The sequence below is a fragment of the Dipteris shenzhenensis genome, chromosome 23, assembly GCF_047967505.1.
Source record: "Dipteris shenzhenensis isolate YYH24624 ecotype China chromosome 23, Dip_SZ_1.0, whole genome shotgun sequence".
NCBI lineage: Eukaryota > Viridiplantae > Streptophyta > Polypodiopsida > Gleicheniales > Dipteridaceae > Dipteris > Dipteris shenzhenensis.
Genome location: NC_141618.1, coordinates 12959216 through 12983622, shown reverse-complemented (window position 1 = coordinate 12983622; position 24407 = coordinate 12959216). Strand labels below are relative to the sequence as shown.

At 42.4% G+C, this 24407-nt stretch overlaps 1 protein-coding gene across 2 annotated transcripts; it reads right to left on the bottom strand.

Annotated features, from left to right (window-relative positions):
- Positions 1–4525: 4525 nt before the first annotated feature.
- Positions 4526–23887, bottom strand: LOC147887006 (putative protein S-acyltransferase 19). Of its 2 annotated transcripts, XM_087394355.1 has the most exons (11): positions 23496–23887; positions 23170–23255; positions 22843–22929; positions 20175–20288; positions 19572–20003; positions 12787–12855; positions 12583–12654; positions 7251–7379; positions 7062–7142; positions 6727–6921; positions 4526–6284 (listed from the first exon to the last, which is right to left on the bottom strand). In XM_087394355.1, exons 3-11 carry the CDS (start codon positions 22885–22887, stop codon positions 5103–5105), a joined length of 2319 nt encoding a protein of 772 aa, XP_087250481.1. In that variant the 5' UTR covers positions 22888–22929; positions 23170–23255; positions 23496–23887; the 3' UTR covers positions 4526–5102. The 2 variants fall into 2 exon arrangements, with proteins under 2 accessions (XP_087250481.1, XP_087250482.1); XM_087394356.1 differs by lacking the exon at positions 23170–23255.
- Positions 23888–24407: the final 520 nt, after the last annotated feature.

Here is a 24407-nt window from a genome sequence, read left to right as displayed (position 1 = left end):
TATTAATAGTTTTATAATATATAAAATAATTATATTCATATATTTCTTTGAATGCATTAATTATAGTTTATCATATCTTCATATATTAAATTTTTTTACATAATTTCATTCACATATTTTATATGAATAATATTTATGTATTTTTATTCTACTTTTTATAAAAATATTCATATTCATATAATATTCCATAATATATTTTGTATTAATAAAATTGTATAGGTTTCATTATATCATTATATTGTATCTAGATATTTCAAATTTTTAAATATAATTTTTATATAATTCATATGAATAATATTTATGTATTTTTATTATACTTTTATGAAAATATATTGTATTTATATAATATTCCATGATATATTTTGTATTAGACAAAATTGTGTAGGTTTTATTATGTTATTATATTGCTGATAAAATATATTATATTTACATAGTTTATATTAATAATATAATTTTTATGAGAGTTTTACTTAGAAGGTTGGAAGAGAATTCACTTTTTTCAAATAGTTCAAGAAAATTATCAAAATGTGCAAACAAAATCTTTTTGAAGTTCTCGTGTTTGCAAGAGAAAGTTTTTTCCAAAAGTGCAAGCAAAACTTTTATTAAGTTGATGCATACTCAAGAGGTGGGAGAGTTGACATTTTTTAAAATCTTGAAAATTTCCATAAAGTGCAAACCAACGCTTTTGAAGTTGTTGCATACACGAGGTTGCGAGAGATGAGGAGAGAATTAAATTTTTTGAAAATCTAAAATGTTTCCAAAAATGCAAACAAAGCTTTTTGAAGTTGTTGTGTATTCAATAGGTGGAAAGATAATTCACCTATCATCACATTTTGAAAATTTTGCCAAATTGCAAGAGGGCAAGTGGAGATGAAGAATAAACTATGATGAGAGAAGAATGAAGTGTGGAATGAAGGACAGATTGAAGATTACTGCTACTTAATCTTTGGTAGAAAGACAAAAAAATGTCCTACGACACTTTTATGTCCTGGTAACTTAGCCACTTCCTAGAATTATTCTAAGGCATTGGGTATTTTGGGGTTTAGATTATTAAACATAATATATATGTTCTTTAAAAAAAACTTGGAACTCGCATCTATGACTTTGAGCTTTAAGGTCGAGCTATTACCGAAATTCCAAGTTGTTTTCTCAACGTTCAGATAAAATGGCCGTATTTCTTTATTAGAATGAGTTTTTTCATTGTTTTTTAAGTCCCATTGTCTAATAATAACTATAACACGTATGTTTGCTTGCTTTTGGAGTTAGATAATCATACTTACTATGATTTATGGACTCAAAGTTAAATTTTGTGAGTGCTGATAGTTATGCAATTTTGATCTTTTGCACATTGTTTGACAAGCATAACAAGTTCATAACTCAACCACACTTTTGATATGTCTATAACATGATATTATTGAGTAGTGAGTAATATAATGTAGAACATCAAATTCAAACCTTATTTTGATTGTTGGTTACATTGCAATTTACGCTAATTTCCACATACAAAGATTAATTGATATCAAAAAAACCTTCAAAGGTCTAAATCATAGTTATAGAGTGTCTCTAGTCATGAATGAGTCATACAAATAAAAAGTGCTTATATGTAGAGCACTTATGGATACATCAGAACTATAAATGCAAGATTTGCAATGAAACCTATTTTGAATCCTGCTGGGGTGAAAAACTATGTTACTATACTTTTGCAAGCACTTTGTAATCATATGTGATGCTTTTTTAATTCCTTATATATTTTAAAAATAGTCTTATGAGTCTACCTTACTCTAGAGAGAGGAAATCCTCACAACTTGTATCTACATCAAGTTAAGAAATTTTTTCCAAAGCATCAAAAGGCCACTTTTATGTCTTGTTTTGCTACCAAACTAGTGTTAACCTAAAAACTTGGCCTAAGAAACATAAAGCTGAGTATAAACCACCTATCCCTTATAATCCCCACTCCCGCTCATTCTCCGGTTCACACAAGCCTCTTAAAATTTCCTCCTCCTCCTTGTCTTCCAACATTCCAACCGCTCACCCTCTAGGTAATCCCTCCTCCCTCCTAACCCCCCCCTTGGCTTCTTCCTCCCTCCGCCCCTCTCCTCTCCTCCCTTTCCGTCCCCTCCCCCTCCTTCTACCCTCCTCCCCCTCCCCTTCCCCATTCTCCGCCGTCGCCCTCTCTCCCTCCTTTCTCCTATCCACACTTCTTCCCCCTCTCCCTCCCTCACTCCCTTGTCTCTCCCTCTCCTTCCCTCTCATGGCCGCTCCCTCCCCTCCCTTCCTCTACTCTCGACCGCCATGCACCCTCTTTCCCTCCCTCTTCCTCTTGGTCACCCTGCCCCCTGTCTTCCTCAAGTGTCCTCTCCATCCCCTCTCCCCTCATTGCCCCCCTCTCTCTCCCTCCCTATTCCTCTCCCTGCTCCCTTACCACCCCCTCCCTATTCCTCTCCCTCTCCCTACTCCCCTCCTCCTGTCACCCATCCCTCCTTATAATTATTATTCCTTTAAATTTTAACTTTTATTTTGTTCAAATAATTATAGTTTTGCTTTAAATATTTAATTTAATTTTTCTTTAAAATAATTTTAATTTTAATTTAATTAGTTTAAAAAATTTTACAATATAACTTTTAAATAAAGTTTATTGTTTCTCTTGCTCAACCCCTCCTCCTTGTAGCTTACGCCTCTTTGTGTCTCCTCTCTTCCTCTTGTTGTCCCTCCTTGTCACTTCTCTCCTTAGTGTCATCCTCCTCCTTCTAGCCTCCCCTCGTCGCCACCCTCATCCCCTCACTACAACCCTCCCCTCTCTTGCTATAAAATATTAAAAATTGATTGTTTTATTTAAAAGTTAATTTTTTAAAAAGTAGCATTAACAAGAAAATTAAAGTTACATTTTAATTCTTCTTTTCTATGGTGCGATCTATGGTGTGACTTGTCAAGGTAGTCATTAACTAGACCACTTAGGTTAGTTATTAGTTAAGGAGAGAACTTCAAAAGACTTAGGTAGTTTGGCACCTACATTTCAGTTAGTTAGGCACCAACTTGTGTGCCTATTTTAAGACAACTCCAAGTACATTCTTGAACCTAAGCGGTTGAATTCCTTACTATATATGATGCAAAAAAGCTCAACTCCTTTCAAAATTATGGAAAAGACAAGGGAGTTGTAGATTAGGTACAACAAGCCACTACCAATAAAGGGTAAGAGACCATACATCTAAATTTGTGGCAAACGAAAAAAATGCTTTAATCGATGCTTGAAGGGCACAGTAAATGACGTGCAGTAAAGCCCCGAAGCTTTGAAGATTACCATTGTGTTTGTTGAAGAATAACATTTCAATGTATCATGGATTTTATATTTCATATGAAATATGAAATATATCCTAAAAGGCACTAGAGTATATACAGTATGTCAAAGGAAGGTAATAAGACAGATGTCTATCATTTGGTGGAGACCATTAGATTCATTCTAGATGTTTGTCATTTGGTGGAGACCATTAACATTCATTCTAGATTTAAAAATGAAGATCTACTGAGAGAACCTTAATTGTGACTAGTGCTTTGGCAAGAAGAGCAATCATAACCACATCTATTTAATGATCATTCAATTGGTCAAATGTACAGCTACTTTTTTTGCATCACTGCCTTTCCTGACTTCAAATGAGAAGTTAGTTGATAGAACAATTGATGTGGATAAGAAAAAATCATATGGACATGGTGACAAGTCTTGGACTTTTAGGTGGGTAAAATCATGGAATGTTGATGCTACACCAAAGAAGGATGCCAGAGTGAAATGCCAAAGGTTTTGGAGATGCAATATGTAGATATCAAGAGGGGAGAGCATTGTGCTGAGCACATGTGGTTTTACTTATGTTTCTCTTTTGATACTTTGTTTGATCCACATGAATGCCACTAATGAGGAGCACTTCATGACGTTGACACCCCACCAAGCATTGGGACAAGGCATGTGCTTTTTTTTTTGATGAGTTACAAGGCCTTAGAGTGTCTGGGACTGTTGATCTTGTATGATTTGTCATGTAAGGTCCTTTGGCACACCAAAAAAGATCAACATTTTTCATTTTCAAAGGTACAAAGGTGTATGATTCGCCATGTAGGGTCCTTTGGCGCACAAAAAAGATCAACATTTTTCATTTTCATCACAGTAGCACAAAGAGAAGCAGCTCAAAACTACAACATGTGCTTAACTCGTGACAAGAAGAGTGACAACCTTCTACCTTGTTTTAGTATCTAAGCGATACACTTGCACCGCCTTTCTACGTGTCACCTGTCCCCTCTATTGCCCGTAGTCCTGCCACTTGGTGCAACCACAATTCCGAGAGACTGTCTCGCCTGAAAGAACTTTGACCAGAAACCCGTGCCAAGTTTTGTATTTTGTTCATGAAAAGAAAACCCATGAATTTCGCCGGTCTATATCAATCCAAGACTCAGTATTTAAAATGCAATCAAGAAAAGTCAACAAGAAACTGGAAGGAAATGCAACCACTAAACGCTGGCAATATGTATGCAAAGGCTTCAGAGACTTTAACACTCGATGCTAGCTTTCAGAACAGCCAATCAGCTAATTTAAATGCTAAAAAGGTCCTAGACTTCTCCTTTGGAAAAAGATTCAAGCACAAAATTTGTGGCTGAATCTAAGACTTGAAAGTCATGAAGTCTGTGATAAGAAGCTGTTTCATAGCCTAAAATCATCGAGCAGGAAGGTACATTACCTTGTTTAGGATAGTTTATGATACAAGTGATATGAAAGCTGGGCACCACCAACAAAACTGCCTTACAACCCCTTTTGGCCAGACCCATCATAAACATTCTAGCCTGCCTTTTGTCTATGTTCATTGGTTGCATCCATCCCCAAACCAACTAGCAAGAATATAACGATGGCTTGCTTCACAGATCAAAAACCTAGTTTATAGCAACCAGACCTGACCCGTGCAAGTTGCACTTGAAGCTGCCCAAGGCCGACACAAAAGCAAACCACTTGGACATTAAACCTCAAAAGCCGAAATTGACATAATGCTGCCAAATGATTCCCCTTTCTTCTGTAATGCAGATCACACTAGCGAAATGTTCAATGCCAACCAGAGACTGCGATAAACCTAGCTCAAGAAAGCAGAACCAATCTGCATGGAGTGTGGTACAAACACAGGAGATTGGGAACGCAATGTGGATACTCGGAACAGTCGATTATCCAGATTCATTTGTCTGGGAATGGCCACCTGATCAACTGAAGGTCTAGAGGCAGAATTTGCAGATTTCTCCCTCTTTGGGCCCGACACAGGTGTGCAAAGTGGTCCTCCAAAAAATATTGATGCTCCGCTATATTGCAGATTTTCTGTTAAAGTTGTGCCGCTTGAGTTATCAACCGTGGGAGCATTATGAGACTGAGAATGAATTTGGGGACCAGACTCTGCTAAGACTGTATTGCCTATAGCTGCATTAGGTTCAACCCAGGATTGGGGATTTAATGAAACACCAGGGTAAGCTCTCCTGGCTACAGATATGAATCTTCCAGCTCCACGATCCCAGAAGACTGCTGTCCTCTTGCTTTCCCTCATATTGCGATTAATTTGACTGGCTCTAGTTTGTCTAACAAGGTCACTCGTAAGTGCTGCCTCGTCCATACTCTCATTACTTGAAGCACCACGATTGTCAATAGGAGAGGTACCAACACAAAAGGGATGCTCTATAGCATTGGCATGGTAGGTGGGCAGACTCTGCTTGGGATTGAGCATCCTGGCAATTGCAGAAGAGGACATTTCCCCATGAGACTGACTGACTGTAGAAAGCCGAGGGATGTTCGAAGTACAATGCCTCCCCTCTGAAGACAAAGGGCTCAATACAGCAGATTCGTTAACACCCACATGGCTTGGACTGCTTAAACTACTTTGTGTTCCCACGTCTGCTTCATCTTTGTGTGCACCTCGATTAGTTGGATAAACAAATCTCCGAGGTGAATACCCAATAGTCTCTCTCCCTTCTCTCCGACCACCAGCCAATCCAAACTCTGTACTCATGCTACTTCTACTACTGATGCTAGAGCTGTAATCAGTTTCTGCAATACTCAAGTCACGTGTTTTCAAAGGACGCAAGACAGATGAACTCTCTCTGGCTTTTGCTGCAGCTTTTGTTGCTTCCTCCGGGTTCAATCTGGCCAGCTTCCAAGCATTGATCCTCACTGCATGTTTTTGGGATCTGATTTCTGGCTTCATACCAACAGCAGCATCAGGATCCACTGTAGAAGGGACCCTGCCAGGAGCTAGATGAGGAACAACTTCATCCTGTTATGTAAAAAGACAGTAGTCTTGCTTAGTACCAACTCCAAAACGCATTGGCAAACACCAACATCCTGACCACTGAAACACAATTTCAAACTGTTTTTTAATCAATGATCTATCATTACAATTCTGTTCCGTTTCCCCTATTTTTACTCTTTTAATCCCTATATTTGCTTGGGCCAGGTCCCTTGCACAAACAACACATATACTATTGAGGCTTAAGAGGCCATACAGGTAATGATAGTTACATTTCACTGAGCATCTCAACTGCTGCCTCCAGCTTTTCATGTGCAAAGTATATGTTTTCCCCGATATGTAGCTTTTTTAATTTAACTGTCTTTAAGACTTTGTTATTTTGTCAATTCTCTTAACATTAATTGCTTCTGCCTTCCATGGTGTAACTCTGGAACAGTAGACAGGAATAGGGCAGAGAAGTGAAACTTGCCTGATGCTCAACAAAAACTCTAGGAGGGGTACACCAAGCACCTCTATACTGTAAGCCAAGAGAACTGGAACCACTTAAGCCAGTGGCTGTAGAGCTAGTGGGAGAAGACGGCAAACTTTGTTGCTCTCCATCTGGAATTCCTTGAAGTTCATTTTGAGCTCTCATTGCTACCACATACTCGTATGTCGTGATTCCCTATTTGTAAAGAGCTGAGATTATGGTATACAAAGCTTCTAGTACTGAAAAGTAGTACACAACAGAAGTACAGTTGCAAAAAACCAGATAGTACACAAAAGAAGTACATTTGAAAAAACCAGATATTGCAGAGACAGCACCTTCCTAATTAGAATAATGTGAAAAAAGAAAAGCTCTCCCAAGGGTATTGAGCCTAGTAGAGAGACGAGTGTACTTAAAGCCTGCAAAATTATCAGGACTTTTATGTTAAAACTTTATTGAGAGATTAATCACTAAGAACCAATCACACAGTGGACAAGAAACCTGAGTGTCGAGTGTCGTAGAATTACCACAACAGTAGCAAAAGGTGCCCTTGAAAAACCATTCCCAAGCTTCTCAGTTATCTGTCTATCAATGCCTCTCTTGTCCACAAAACATCGCACTAATACTGCTATTCCTACACCGCAATTCAGGACAAGCTGCAGAGCGCACCAAAGTAGCATCCAAGTTAGCAATGCCAGATAGCAAAAACCATATTCAAAAGACAGCACCCCATTTCCTGTTCATAGAATTATTTTAGATCTCCTTGCATTTAAATATACCTCCATAACACAACAATGTATCCAATATTGCAATCTCAAAGTTTCCTAAAAGCCAGGCAGCTTAAATCGCCCACAGTTTAGTATGTGTTATACACACACGCACACACACACACACACAATGCTGAAGACATGTGGACATCCCCCCCCCCCCTCTTGCTGCCAATCAACTTGAAAACTGGCCACCATCCTCTATCTCAGAACATGTCACTACAGATTTTAATATACTACTCTCTCTCTCTCTCTCTCTCTCTCTCTCTCTCTCTCTCTCTCTGTGCAAATTTATCGATGCTCACAAGGCCCGGTAAGAGCTAAGAACAGCAAATACACTACTACTACAACAAGGTTTCTGATCACGCAGTAAAAAGAAGACCGTCACAGGAAGTAAATTGCATACATTGAACAACATAAGGGTGCGTAGAAGACTTGGGGGAAGCAGGCAGGGACACCTCATAAGGCCACATCCAATGTCCTTGCCAGTCTCAAAATCTGCCAAACCTTGATTTTAAATTTTGATAATCTGGAGGCCACAAATGTGGCCCTACTAGCTGAGAAAACATGTGGACAAGACATTGGCTGAAGGGGGAAAAGTGCAGGAAGAATGGAGAAAGAGAAGGCCAAGAGAGAGGAATGGGAGAAGTAAAAGGCAGGGTGGGAATCTGTAAAAACCAACCTCCAAGACAAGTTGCATACATTGAGAACTGAATTGCAGCAACTCAAAGACATTAAAGTACTTGCAAAGCCATGGAAGAGCTCAAATCAGAAAATGTCAATCTCAAGAAAGACATTGCAGCTATGCAAGCCACCGGAAACATGCTGAGCTCAAGCAGCAAATCACCAAGGGAGACGTGAAAGGCACTGGTAGTAAGATTCCGCACAATAACAGGCATGCCCACTCTCCTGAGCATGAACATTGAGGGGAACCAGATCTTTCTTGGGAGGGAATGTTACGTGTGATGGCAGCAAGCCAGGAAGGGAAGTGGGCTGCCTATAGAGATGGCAAAGTGATTATCTGAGAGAGGGTCGAAGAATAGAAAGGGAAGAACGAGAAGTGGACAGCAAATGACTGTGTCGGGCCCATGAGATGAGAGCACAAAACACATTGCGTATGGCAGTGTTGGAATTGTAACGGTACCCTCTGGTCCGACCCGGATAGAGATGTGATTTTCTACACTGAGACACACAAGAGCCCAAAGAGGGCGTTGCCCACAGTGGCTGGAGACACATGGGAGTCAGCTCACATGAGGGAGGTGAGGAGAGACAATGGGATACAAGGCTATGTCCTCTTTAGATCACATTTGAGACAGTTTATATCTATGATGCAGTAGGAGCATGCATGCCACATGTCGATACAAGTTCAATCGCCTGACCAACTGGGGAAACCATCAGATAGTCCATTGTACTCGTCCTTCCTCCACGTGGGAAATGTGGGAAACATGAGAGCCATCTCTGAAGACGGTTATATACGATCAAGTCATGCATTGCTCTCCAATAGGTTTGGTGCATCCTCTAAGTCCCTCACTATCCCAAGATTTGTTGGTTCTATCTCTCACTATCCCAAGATTTGTTGTTTCTATCTTTGGTACTCTCAGTGGGTCAAGTCCGAAGTCAAGCAAACCCATTTGTTTGCTCCCTATGCACGCATTGAAGCGCCCAGGAGGAGAATCTCCCCTGCCTAGAGAACTCCATGATATCACCATATATCAGTCTCGTATGGGCCGTGACCCTTTGTGGTGACCTCATGCGTTGTCCAGAGGGAGTAGCATACTGCATTCGGCCCCCCCCCACTATGTTCAGATACACTTTGATCATATCCTTGATGTGGTTTACATGAGCCACTTGTCTCGTGAGCTACCAACCCTCCTCAGAGATGATGCAGACCTCGCCCACGCTTAAGGCACTCTAGTATCAATGGTTCAGGATGCAGCCACCGGATCCTTTCCCACGACTCAATTTGCAGCACGCCCCCAGCTGGAAAGATGCCCCATAACCCATGGTTTGATGATGAGTGCCAAGAGATATGATCTCACCTCATACGTGAGCGAGATTGGGACACCTTATGGCTCTTGAGATGCAATGGATATCAATCGCTTGACACGCCATAAGAGGTGGGCTTTCCTCTCGCATAGGATGGATGAGGTGATTACGTCTTCGAGGAGGGGATCCCACTATTGCATGGGGGCTTCTCTCCAAGGGCCACCCATCGCCATCATAGATCCTCGGCGTTTGGCACATATACACTTATGTGTCAATTGCATTATTATCTTGAAATCCAGTTTGCTCATTTTGAGAGGCGCATTACGATAAGTCAATCTAAGTATATTGGTACATCTCTTTCAGTTCGAGGATTGGAAGCCAGTTTCGACACCTTTGGAGCTTGGCTTTCGTTTATCCACAGAGGATGGGACTGATCCGTCTGATGGCACTCTGTATCAGCACTCTTTTGTTTATCCTCAGAGGACAGGAGTGATCAGTTTGATGGCACTCTGTATCAGCAAGCTGTTGGTTGCCTGATTTATTTATGTCACACTAGGCCTGATCTGCAGAATGCCATATCCCAATTAAGCAAGTTCATGCACAAACCCAATACTCAGCATTGTGAATTCTCCTAGACCTCATTATGCTAAGAAAGCATTGCCCATGTAAAACTTGTCTCAAGAGGTGGAAAAGGGGAGTATAATAAATACCGGCCCATTTTGTGAACGAAGGAGCTTGATCTGTGTTTCAACAAATCGAAACATGAGGTTACATCATCCCTCCTATCTTGCAAATCGTGGACCCAAGACTCAAGTAAACATTCGTCGTTGAAACGAATGCTAGTTGTTCCTAAAACATTGTTCCAAGACAATAGACAATTGATCCATTTGATGGCACTCCATATCAGCAAGCTGTTGGTTGCTCACACTTGGCCTGATCTGCAGTATGCCATATCCCAATTAAGCAAGTTCATGCACAAACCCAATACGCAGCATTGTGAATTGTCCTAGACCTTCATTATGCCAAGAAAGCATTGCCCATGTAAAGCTTTCTCAAGAGGTGGAGGGCAGTATAATTAGTACTGGCCCATTTTGTGAACTAAGGAGCTCGATGTGTGTTTCAACCAATTGAAACATGCCTCCTTTCTTGCAAATCGTGGACCCAAGACTCAAGTAAACATTCATAGTTGAAACGCATGCTAGTGGCCATGTTGTTCCTACAACATTGTTCCAAGACAATAGATAGTAGCTTTTTTTTTTAAAGAAGTTAACCAAGCCAAAGTATAATTAGCCAAGAGCTGTATGCTATTATTCATGCATTTAAAAGTAGAGACATCATTTGTATGGAGCCGCTTTTGTATTCTACGTACATAACTCATTAATTAGGTGTTCTGCAATACGTCTGACCCCAAGGCCAAGAAGGCCCCGTGGTCAGAGCTTATGCAAGGATTATTGAAAAGGATGTACCAACAATGTAGCTAATGCCTTGAACAGACTTCATATTGCAACTTGACTTTGCTTCCAGAGATCCCCTCTGACCTATCTAACTCCCTTACAAACCTTTAGCTCAAAGGTGATTTCTTCAAATGTGTGCGGATTGAAGTATAAGCTGGAATGCTCCTCTTGGTAGCAAATTTATTAAATATACCATTTGAAATGGATTGCTATTTCAAAAGGATAAGGCTTGTGTACCGGGGATGAGAGATACGAGACATGGTATCTTGTTTGAGTGCCCCATGGCTGGTCACCAAGGGTTATAAAGTACTTTGGATCTAGTCAAAAGAACTTTCTTTTGGCCTAAACATAAGATTGATGCTGAACTCTATGTTCAAAATTATAAACAATGTCAACTCAATCAAGCTGATTGCTTGAGACATGGTGGCCATTTGCATCTTTGGGGATCCCTGAAAAGAAATGGCAAAGTATTTCCATGAATTTTGTGGTATGATTACCACAAAATTCTTGTCAAGATGATGCATCTTGGGTGATGGTTAATCAACTCACCAAATTGTCACGGTTCATGACTACAAGAGAACTATTTCAAAACTTGTAGAAAGTTTGTTTAGCATATATGGCTTACCAACTAAAGTATTTAGTGACAGAGATGCTAAGTTACTGGGCATTTTTTGAGAGCTGTGTTCACGAAACCAGACACTCAACTCAACACGAGTTGGTTGATCATCCTGCTCAGATGGACAGACTGAGAGAGTTAATCAAACTCTAGAAGCTATGTAGAAGCTTATGTCTCTCGGAGCTAGTCTAATTGGAAAGAGTATCTTCCTCTATTGGAGTTTGCTTACAATAGTGCTAAGCATTTCAGCCACCGCAATAAGTCAATTCAAGCTGGACCATGCTCATGTTGGGGATGCTACCAAGAAGTTTCAAAGGGTTCATGGCAATTGTTAAGCTGGAGAGCAGACTAAGCCTCTCACTTTGATTGAGCTTGGGCCTTTGCTGTTGAGGTAGGAAGCTTCAGAGAAACAATACAAGGAGATGGTGACAACGCAATCTGTGCCAAACGGTAAGCCCTGAAATGATGAGAGATCAAAGGGTGATAATTCAGATGGCAATGGCTCAACAAACGAAGAAAAATAAATGTTTCTACTGTGACAAGCCTGGCCACATAGCAAAAGATTGTAGAAAGAAAAAAGCCAACTAGAAGAAGAATAAAGAGTACGAAAAGACCAAGGAGTCCAAGTCAGACTCAGCAAATGTAGCAAAAGAAGAGCTCTGTCTGGTCATTGAACGTCACTGGGCTCAAATTAGTATTTGAAGATAAGGATGACTGGTACGCTGACAGTGGTGCTTCAAAGTACATGCCAGCCCTATAAGGGATGGTTTTGAGTTTTGAAACCCACGCATGGAGTGTCATCATTGACACTTGGAGATAACAAGGAGTTACTCAGTTAAGGGACTCACAAGCATCCCAACGTCCTCGATGTGCTTGCCTTACTCCCTTTTTCTGTCCCAGTAGATCATGTTTACTGAATTGTGGACTAAATATTACCCAAGAAAAACCTTTCCAAATTCGCTTCTGATATTGCAGGCTCTCAACGTAAATTATAGAGGAATCTGGCAAACACATATGGTACATAAATATCGCTTACCAGCAAAAGGCTCGTAGCCATCAATGAGACAAACGTGATGTAGTTTTTCCTTCCAACACAATTGTTGAGCCACTGCATCCAAGCCGATTAATCCGAAATACATAAGCTTCAAGATCCATTAAAGCTTTAATCAGACTGTCGTTCGCCTCTCTCACATTCTATGCGACTCTCCTTCAAAAAGAGCAAATAAATTGAGACACCTACCCGACAATGGTGATCAAAACCATCAACACACTTGTCACAATTTCGGCAATGCTTACTAAATTTGCGCACCTGTTCATGCAGCAAATCAGCATCTTCATAAAATTAATTTCAGAATAATGCAACGTAATCTGAACATAAATATAGACGTAATCTGAACATAAATATAGATAAATATAGAAAGACAAATGAGAACTGATGTACTGATGTGCCCTGATGTACTCTCAAACTATGAATTAAGAAAGAACGACTTCAACTCATGAGAGTTCACATACAAAGTGTCATTAAAGCTTCATATGGCATGGTAGTCTTGCAGCATACATCATCGATGCCCAAAAGTAGGTCCAGGTGGCATGAAGAACAATGTGCTCCCATTAGCCAATGTGTTCACATTAGCAATCCAACATTGATGTTACAACATGCTGAGTTTCTATCATTTCTTGAAAGGAAAAGGGATTCAACCAATGCATGCTAGCAAAAGAAAGCAGAGCTAATCAATGGCAGGTGTGGCGATCTAATCCATCCATAATCATTGTAAAGACACTCAGTCTCTTGGATTGAACATGCACTAAGAAGTACTCCAAAGGAAAATAAAAAAGGTGGTTAGGAAACTGCACTACTAAGAATACAAAGAATTAGCATAAATAAAGAGTTGCAACCTGGATCAAAACCTGAAGGTTGCAAAAGTCAATAAAAGGGAAAGGCCCAAAAGGACAGGAATAGATCAACAAACACTATCCTCACTAACTATTCTTCACTATTACTATCAAGCTGCCCTTTTTCTGTTTCACAGATCTGGGCTCGTTGGTGCATGCAAGCATAGGGGACACACTGTCACGATCTGTGACGTATTCCTTTCTCTATTTCTAGACTTATGGATGGTTTGATGAATGGACACTTGTGGAAGGGTATGCCCTTTCGACGGGACACTTCCTATAAGGCACAACCCTTGCCCTTTCGATGGGACACTTCCTATGAGGCACAACCTTTCACAAGAGACATCCTATTGAAGAGACATTCCTATTGTAATGTACCCTCTCATCAAGGGTCACACCCTTCACAAGGGGTACACACCTCTTCATGCACATACCCTTTGGAGTACACACCTTTTCATGTGTGACTCTTCACTCTCTATATAAGAGAGGCCCAATTGTATGGATGACAACAACATCTACCCTACAGACATTCAAGCAATACAATTATTCCGTGTTCTCTGCTACCTCAGTCTCCTTTCTGTTCCTTAGCACATTTCTAAATATAGTAAATCTAGGATTTCTTACAATGGTATCAGAGCAAAATTCGCTCCTGCCTGTAGGAAATGCCCCCCACCTTCTAGCGCCGATCTGATACATCTTTTCCGCTCGAAGGATATTCCGTGCACATTGTGCATGGAAGAGATGGAGAGGATGAGCGTAAAAATTTTAAGCGCCAACCCGGCCTAAAAGTCATCTATGGCCTCTCCATCTCCCTCACATCACAAGTTGATGTGAATGGACACGACAAAAATCGTGTCTTTTCAGGTGCTTGGGCTGTCCCAACACCAAGGGACGCACCTTTTCCACCATCGGACACACCTTGTGATGACGAGTCTCGACTCCTCACTCAAGGGACACACCCCATCGTGGACAAAAGGACATACCTATTCATGTAGGGACACCCCTTTTAAAAACAGGGACACACCCCTTCATGAAAAGGTGCACCTATTCCAAGGGTCACACCCCTTCGAATAGGCACATCTTTTAGGCACCAAGCACCTATAAAAGGGCACCTAGAGGGGTAAAAAGGGAAAAAAATAAACCCAGCCCCTACCCTTAGGTTTACCCTAGGGTTAACTAAACCCCCAAATTAATTTTTGGGCAACTACCCAACCTTAGCGAACCTCTTGGACGTTTCCGTACGGATCTGCACCGTACGGATCTCCACGTGCAGCAGCCCGCCTCAGCCCCTTTTCCGTACGGATCTGCACCGTACGGATCTCCACACAGGTTCGCAGCCACTTGCCTCATCATATCGCAGCCCCCTGCGCAGCCACTAGCCTCACCATTTCGCTCAGCCTACCTGCACAGCCCCTAGCTTTTTCGCTGCCCTGCCTGGCCTCGCCATCTCACTGCCAGCCCGCGTCGATTTGCTGCACACCTTGGCCTCACCATCTCGCTGCAAGTCCACGCCACCTGCTGCAGCCTTCACGCAGAATCACGCTGCCAGTCCTCTGCCTTTTTCGCTGCCAGCCCTTTGCCTCTGTCGCTGCCACGTTCTGTCCCTTTACAGCCCCGCTGGTATTGCTCCTTTCCAGCCTGCAACGGAAGCACAGCATCAGCCAGCCTTTCGGTCGAAAAACAGCCTGCCAACAGATTTTTTTTTTTGCCATGACAGCAGCAGCCTGGTGCGCCAGCCCTAATTGCGATCCAGAATCGGGTACCTGCAGCCTGTTGCGCCATTGATAGCCTGCTCTCCTTGGTTCGCTACATTTTCCTGCCAGATCAGCAGCAGTTTCAGCCTCCTATCGCGATGAAGACAGCCTATTAAATACCAGGCCCAGATCTGCGATCTTCTACGCAACAATTTGGCAGATTAAATCATTGCCAGGTGGAGTCTTTCCATTCTGCTTTTAAGGATTCTCTTGTCATTATCAAATTACAGCAAATGAAAGAATCTCCCTTAAAGCATGGAAACCCCTGGTAATTCACCCGGCATTTCAAGGACACCTTAGGCATCATCTACCACACAATATTGTGTTCAGATTGCACAACCAGCCCATTTCGGAGCTTTTGCATCGTGGGTCTTCTGTGTCACGTGCCCTCCTAGTGATTTGGATCACATCCTATATCTTCTGCGTGAGGCACCTCAGTTACATTACTTCCTCAGCACAGTACAGGTTGTGTTCCACGAGACACGAAGATATCCAGAACCCGATATTCCTCAAGAGTTTGCTGTCCATCTTTGGAGAGAATTTTACCCCTCACCTTCAGCGTCTCCAGGGTACTCTCCACCTCCTTCAGCTCCCAGATATCCTCCTATATAGGTTGTACCTTCTCCAAGACAGTATTTACACTCTGAAGGCACTCCTTCTCCTGGATATCCTCCATTTCCGACAGCAGCTCCTTATCCCTTCTCAGATCCGTGGACTCTGCAACCTACTCCTGTCCTCTCACGAGCAGTAACACCACTTTCGGCATCACCAGTGTTACCTCAGACAGGACCTTCTTTACCAAATTTCCATGGGTGGTTCCATCCTGCCTCGCCTGCCCCCTCCAACATGAGCAACCTCAGGGAGCAACCCGAATCCTCTTCCAGGAATGGTACAAACTAGAGCGCAAGTTCGCGCTTTTCTCACAGGGATCTCCGATATGTCGCAACGCTCGCGTGAAGCCTCTCCAAAGATCAAAGAATCAAGTCCAAAAAAGACCCCTGAAGTCAACGTACAAGGCGAATCACTATTGCAACTGCAAATTTCCCAGCTTCAGGATAGCATCTCCGACTTGGTCCAAAAAGTTCAACAACTTAAAGATTCTCGAAGTACCACACATACAGAGGATGACGTGACGCAACCAGACGACTATGCGGATTAATTCCCACCAGAGGTAGAAAACACTGAACTACGTGCCCTCTACCGTTTACTTCAAGCTTCCAAAACCAAAAGACTTGACATCAAACTTCCGGAAGCCTACACTGGTCAATGCAATCGCCGAATAGTTGACCAATGGCTCGCAAAAATGCGCATGTATTTTGATACTGTTGACCTCACTGAAGGCAAAAAGATCGCCTTGGCAGCCTCCCTCCTCAAGGATACAGCTTTTCTACGGTGGCAAAGACGCTTAAAGGACGGCAAAAGTGTGTTAACATGGGAACGTTTTGAACACGTGCTCCGTAAGCAGTTCATACCTGCCAATGCGGACTTCCAAGCACGTTCAAAACTCCGACAGTTGGAGCAAACGGGCTCCCTGTCTTCCTACATCTCTCAGTTCACCACATTGGTGCTAGAGATTGATGGTTTAACTGAGGATGATCGCCTTCATGCTTTCATCTCAGGCCTAAATCCCTCGTTATGCATTGATGTCCTTAAAGCAAACATCACTACCACAGCTGGCGCTATTGCTTACGCAGAGCGCATTACAGATTTCCAAAACACAGGGAAGCAGAGTGCTACTCGCACACAGAACTCTCCTATGGCCAAAGATGCTCGCCCTCAAGATAACACCAAGTTTCAAAAAAACTTCGGTAATCAAGGTCAGCGACAGTCTCAAGATCCCCAGAAGCCTCAGAAATCATTTGCTGGATTCCAACAGAAGCACTCCTCCAAGGATCGCGCCTCTTCTTCTTCACAAAGTCATTACCGACATCCCCAACATAAAGGTGCGGCCACTGACAAGAAGAACAGCTCCAGCACAAAAGGACTTTGTACCATCTGTACAGGCGACCATAGATGGTTCGATTGTCCCAAGCGACCAAAGCAAAATTCCAATATGAAACCTAGCACTTTCCAAAGAGAAGATGCTACCCCAGCACAAGACAAGAAAGGCAAAGCTGTTCGAATGGCGAACACCATCCACCTCAGCCTTGTTAGCAACCCCGAACCTTCCCTGGCCACTCAAGTACTTTGTGTTCAAGGATCGATTCGTGGAACAACGGTCACTATCCTCATCAACAGTGACATTTCTCATAACTTCCTCGTTAGTTCTATGGTCGACAAACTTCGGTTGACCGCCAGTCCTAGTCTCAGGGACTATCAGATTGAACTCGTAAATGGAACTACTTTCTTGTGCAACACCAGGATCAAAAACTTGTCTTTTCGCATCCAACATTATACGGACAAGTTAAACTTCGACATCATGCCTCTTTCTCGGTACGATGTCATACTTGGACAACAGTGGCTCTACGACTATGATCCATCAATCAGTTTTCGCAGCCATACTATCCAGTTTGTCCACCAGGGAAAACTTATTGAGCTAACTGGTTCTAGGGACTCTCCTTCAACAACAGTTGCCTCTGCTCTACAAGTAAAGAAGTGGGTTCGTAAACGCCAAGTAAAGACTTCACTTCTGTTGGTTACGGCAGTCAAGGAGACACCAACAAAGGATCCTCCTGAATACCTCAACTAACCTTTTTTCCAGCCCTATCTGGATATTTTTCCACAGGAATTACCAAAGCAGTTACCACCTCGACGACCAGTGGATCACCCAATCAAACTTATTCCCGACCGTAATCCACCGTCGAAACCTCCTTATCGGGTTTCTTACACTCAAAATGAATAAATCCAAAGACAGGTCACCGAACTACTCGACAAAGGTCACATTCAGCCCAGTCGCAGCCCTTTCGGATCTCTTGTATTACTTGTGGAAAAAAAAAATAAGTCAATGCGCCTCTGCATCGACTACCGAGCCCTCAACAAGCTCACTATCAAAAACAAGTATCCATTGCCTCGCATCGATGACCTCTTCGATCAACTTCGCTCAGGTTATCATCAAATTCGCATACGAGAAGGCGATGAGTACAAGACAGCTTTTCGAACAAAGTATGGACACTATGAATGTTTGGTCATGCCTTTTGGGTTAAACAATGCCCCGGCCACATTCATGACATTAATGAACGACATCTTCAGGCCTTTCCTCGATAAGTTCGTCATCGTTTACCTCGATGACATCCTCGTTTTCAACAGATCCCTACAAGAGCACAAACAACATCTTCACCAAGTTTTTAAAGTTCTCCGCGCAAATTCCCTCTACATCAACATTGCGAAGATTGAGTTCTTCAAAACCCAACTCGAATATTTGGGACATGTTATTTCAGCTCAAGGCATCTCTGTGGATCCCAAGAAGGTCGAGGTAATCCGAAACTGGCCTACTCCTAAGAATGTTCATGATGTCCGCTCTTTTCTCAGATTGGCAAACTTTTACCATACAAAGGTCTATCAGTTTTCCGAAATCGCAGCTCCTATGTCCGAATTATTGAAAAGCACAGCAATTTTTCAGTGGCTTCCCGAAACAGAGTATAGTTTCCAACAACTCAAGCAAGCACTCACTACCACACCAGTTATGGCTATTGCTGACCCAAACCTTCCATTTGAGGTCATGACCGACGCTTCCGACATCGCTACAGGAGCAGTCTTGATGCAAGAAGGCAGAGTTATTGCTTTTGACAGCCATAAACATCCTGATATCCAAACCCGATACCCGGTTTATGATAAGGAATTTCTTGCCATTCTACATGCTTATCGCTCTTGGAAACATTACCTCATGGGAGCCGACTCTGTGGTCAAGACAGACCATCACTCTCTAAAGTATATCTTTACTCAGCAAGTCATGAACGCTCGAGATCTGGACGACTCCGATGCTACTTGGCAATCTGATGAAGACTTACAGCAGTACCCTGACATTTTACAGCAGTATTTTCAGAATTTACAGTGATATTTTCTACATCAGTTCATTATCTCCACCAGGGTCTTATTTTGAGTGGGAGGGGATGTCACGATCTGTGACGTATTCCTTTCTCTATTTCTAGACTTATGGATGGTTTGATGAATGGACACTTGTGGAAGGGTATGCCCTTTCGACGGGACACTTCCTATAAGGCACAACCCTTGCCCTTTCGACGGGACACTTCCTATGAGGCACAACCTTTCACAAGAGACGTCCTATTGAAGAGACATTCCTATTGTAATGTACCCTCTCATCAAGGGTCACACCCTTCGCAAGGGGTACACACCTCTTCATGCACATATTCCTTAGCACATTTCTAAATATAGTAAATCTAGGATTTCTTACACACACAAGCTCATAGCGAAGTTATACCTCAGCATTGCACAAAGTACAAAACAATGCATCCTCATCTGCAGCCGGCTGTTGGTGCTGCATACCATCGTCCCTACAGTTGTCATCCTTCACCAGCCACCCACAAAGCAGGCATCCCCAGCTACAAAAGCCTGCTCTTTTAGCCGTCTCTACATCTAACATGATGTTTGGTCTTCCCTCCTCTGTCCAAGAGGCTTTAAAATCGACATCCTTGTCTGCTGATTGTTGAACAGAAGAACTCCTTGCAAGAGTTGAAAATGCAGGAGACCTACCACCCGCAGCTTGGGTCAAATTCAAAGCCAATGGAACAGCTGTAAGAGAACTCCCTTTGTCAGGCCCAGATTGATACTTTTGTCTTTCATTGAACAATATTCCTGGATCGGATGGATCAATGGCTGAGGACCGGACATATAGAAAGAAAACTGCAACGGCCTGCAGAGTTGCATCAATAAATTCATTAGAGGTTTTCTTACTGACCGTTAGACACTGGAGCCAAAAATATATATAGCGTAGCTCATGCGCCCTGAAATAGAACAAATACATTGATGGATGGATGGGGCATAGCCTTTAATTCAAAACAGTAGAGTTTAAAGAGATGCATACCACTGGTGAATATACTGCAATGGCAACATACTCCAACGCAGAATTTCCCAGGAAAGGAGCAAAAAAGACGTAGAACGCAATCACTATAAGGAAGAACACCGTTATTGCAGCTATCTGCACATTAAAAACAAGATACAAGATTATAAAAGCTAAATCATTCACTTCACCTAAAAGAACCCTGTTTAAACCAATGCTACATTAAATTTAAGATTGGGGTATTGCAATCATTACTCTGTTGACTCTTCAAATCAAGAACAGAGGCAGACATAGTTTGTTACTTTACTCTCTAATCTTTGCTTCCCTCTATTATCACGTATAGCATCAAAACACCAATTACATATGCACTGTGCTTAAAACTAATCCCTTCATTTTGCAACTATAAGTCTGATGACCATCAATAGATAAATGGAGCTTGTCCATATGTGTAGATAAATGGAGCTTGTCCATATGTGTATGAAACTTCTAACATTCACAATCCAAAGTCTACTGGAGCTTTTGGAACCTCAAATATGCCTAATACTTGTAAGTATAAATGCTAAGAAAACGGGCAAGTAAATTGGCTACAAGTTTTTAAGGATATTTCAAATTGGAGTATGGGAAAGGTTTCTTGAAATTTGTACCTTTTTGAAACTTCTTCAGAACTTCCAGCACCATACCGGAAGTATTTTTCAACAAGGCCAAGATTCCTCATCCTTTGATACATCTCACCATTTCACAATGTATTCCACCCAAGACCTTAGTTTTGAAAACTGTATCTCCAAACAATTGATCTACTCTTAGAGTATGTTCTATTCCTCTGACATGCCTTTTAATTATAGAACGCATTGCAAATATGAAATGCAATGGCAACTCTATCACATGGCCCAAAGCTCGAATTTTCTTGATCATGCTGAAAGGTCTATAATATGCCTAGCTTAACTACACGTTACCACTGAGCTTATGGTAACTTGTGCAACCTGAGATGCAGATAATCGCAATTTTGAATTGCAAAGCTCTTCTTTGTTGGCCTACATGCTCCTTTGTTTGACACACAACTACACATTCCCTTAGCAACTGTAGGAACCTCTGAAGGGTCCATATGATGGAGAATTTGGTATGGAAAAGGGGGGCCAATGGTGCTCATTGAACTGCTGATTGGCACTTGTGATGGGGGGGCTTGACTAGTCCCACATACAGTGGAACTTTACATCACTTGTAGTGGAACAAAGCTCTCAATCCCCTGAATCCATTTTGGGAAGAGAGAATCATGGGTGGCTCACATGGCCTTGCCACATGTCTTAATAGGAAGTCTTTAGAACTGTCATATTCTCACTTAAAGTTGCTTCGTGCCTTCCACTGCAATAAAGATCCTGGATGGGATATCCCCATCTTCACCTATTCAGCATACTGTGTGGATGCTTTCTAAAATGGTTTAAAAATACACAGACCTTACACCTCTTCAAGCTTTGCCAAGAGTCCTTACAAGAGGTACACATATGGCCTCAACAAGACAATGGAGCTTGAGTTGGATGGACAATTAAAAAGATCAACCTCATCCGCTTTGTCGAGAAGTATTCTGAAGTAGGACCCTGCACTCACCTAAAATGCGTTCAAAAAGATCAGCATCAAGTCTAATTCCCGATGCAACAATTGCATTATCGTAGCAAATGAGTGCACCCAGCATTTCTCCACCCATCACACTGCCAGACACGCTTTCATCTCCCCTAGCTACTCACCAAGGACATGTGTAGTTAGCCCCATTTAGCAGCTTTTTGAGCTCTGCCTCCTCATGCCTCCCACTCGCAGCTGCCCTCACTCCCCTACAGCTTCTCTTCAAGTTCATTTATAACGTTGCCCCGCACAGTGCCCTATAGCCTAGCTCCATTACCCTTTCCTAGAATCCCTACTATTCGCCGCCAATAGATCGTACTGAGGTTATGTGAGAGATGACGTAGAAATAGCCACTTGAGATGTGCACCTTTGGCACAAGAACAAGAATTAACATGCAACAGCCCCTCTAGCTGGGTCCCAGAACCTAGCTTAAAATAATGAGCAGCATTGTCCTGCTGGCCCATAGATTCTGTTTGAAACCTCGTTAAGCAGCACATATTTCGGTACACGAATCCAACTCATTTTTTAACTGACACTGAAGTATCCCAATCTACCCTTTCATCCCACATGCTAGTATTCCTGCTAAACAACTCCACGATTTCGTCCCCTGTTGGATTTGCGAGGTCGGATGCAATCAGCAATGTTTTGTATATACTTGTCGAACCTAAATCCCCTGCCTATCATCGCTTCCCATGTATCATTTGGCACATTTCAATGAGTAATGTGAATTGATCAACGGGTCTCGCGACATGCTGTTATTATTTCACAGAAGCTGTTCAATGGACGCTGTGAATGTTTTGTCATTCAACAAATGCTTTGAATCCGAGGGTATTACAACCTCGGATTACAAAACAATAGAAAGTGGTATCTTTCGAGTGCCCGATTACAATCCTAGCCGATCCAAAATTTTGTTTGACAGTTTTGTAGGAACAATGTAAGCCTACTTTAGTGACGATGTGAGAACTCATCCTGGGGCACAGTTGTTAGAAGGAACGGATAACAAACGAATAAGCACACTGCGCAGACATAAAAAATGTTTCCGTCGAAGCTGCCCATGGAAGATCAAGAGGAAACCAACCTGAAACGCGTGAGCGGGGAGTTGCCAACCGTGACGTCTCACCATCAGGGCCGAGCTATAACGACGACCACGGCCTGTCGCCTAGATCTGTTAGCACGGCATAGACGCTGCTATTAACCAGGCGGTCGGGAAATCCTTACGCTGTGCTTTGAAAACGAAGCCTCAAATAGCGTTTCTTTCATTCAACTTTACGAACATATTGTGTCTGTTCGCTTTCCATTATGATTGAGACGATCGCGATCCTACTGTGACGAAACGTGTAGAAGCAATGTTTCTTCCTCTCTAAGCTGAGCGGCATGCTCATGCCAGTTGCGCAATCGCGCTTACATGTATTGCTATTCCGGGACTAAGAATACAACAGCGCTTCTCTGCAATGTCGATCACGTTGTCGCTGAAGAAGTTGCAGAAGGCGACTGAGACGAAAAATGTGGCAGGTAGAATCGGACGAAGTTGCAGTTGCAAAAGTGAAAGAAAATTTATTAGGAAGCTGTCTAAACCGAGAGAAAACAAAACCGCACAGAGAAGCTTACGAAATAGAGCGGAGGAAGGGCAAGCAAAGCGAACATGGAGACCAAGGAAAAAATGGCAAACGAGCGTTCGTTTGAGAGGGCTTGCGCACACAAACGCGCTCTCTGTGTCTCGCCCATACTAACCTCTACTCCATCGTTTCCTACTGCAGGACACCGTTTCGCAAAGCGATAGACGATCGAGCTTCACGAGCAATCTGTAATGGTCTTACAATCCGGTCACCCGTTCTCCGTCGGAACGACTTTGCGTCTGGTGGTTGATGTCGGCCATGATGTTCAACTCTCAAAAGGCAGCGACTAAACCAAATGCTGTGCAACGAGAGAGTACAGAAGCTATCGAAGGCATTGGAGATCGTCCATCAACAGAAAGACACAGAGAGGTGAAAGCTAAGCTGTAGATACACAAAGGCACAGAAGTGATAGATACACAGAGACAGGATGAAAGCAGAGAAAGAGGAGAGAAAATAAAAGTGAATAGAGAGAAAGACAGAAGAATGAGAAGAAGAGAGACAGAGAGACAAGACAAGGAGACAAAAGAGGTTTTAGTTCAGACACAGATATTAGATATACAAACACAAGACAAAAGATAGTGCCCACAACAAGTCAAAGTAAGAGAACTTTAAAGTTGAGGTCCAGCCTCAAACACCTGCTTTTTTCTTTAAAGCCCACACACACTCACTCCCCTGCACATCTTGGAGGGAAAACCGCCTCCCAATGCCCCCCCCTCTCCCTTTACGAGTAACCTGACCCGTCTACGACGGGCTAGCGACCCGCTCCGCCGGGTCTCAAGATGCTAAAATGTCTGAAACCAGCAACATATTCTAACCAAAAAAAAAGTCTACGACATAGTACTTCAAAATATTTAAAAAAACCTATACAAAGATTACTGAAATGAAGATTTCCCACCCAAGAAAGCCTCAAGAGGGTTTGAAAGAGTAATGTCATACTCCTAGGCTCTTGCTGTTGCCAATTGCAAAACTTCCTTGTACACAACATTTGTGGTAGAAGTATTATCCATCTCCTCGCCCCTAGCATTAG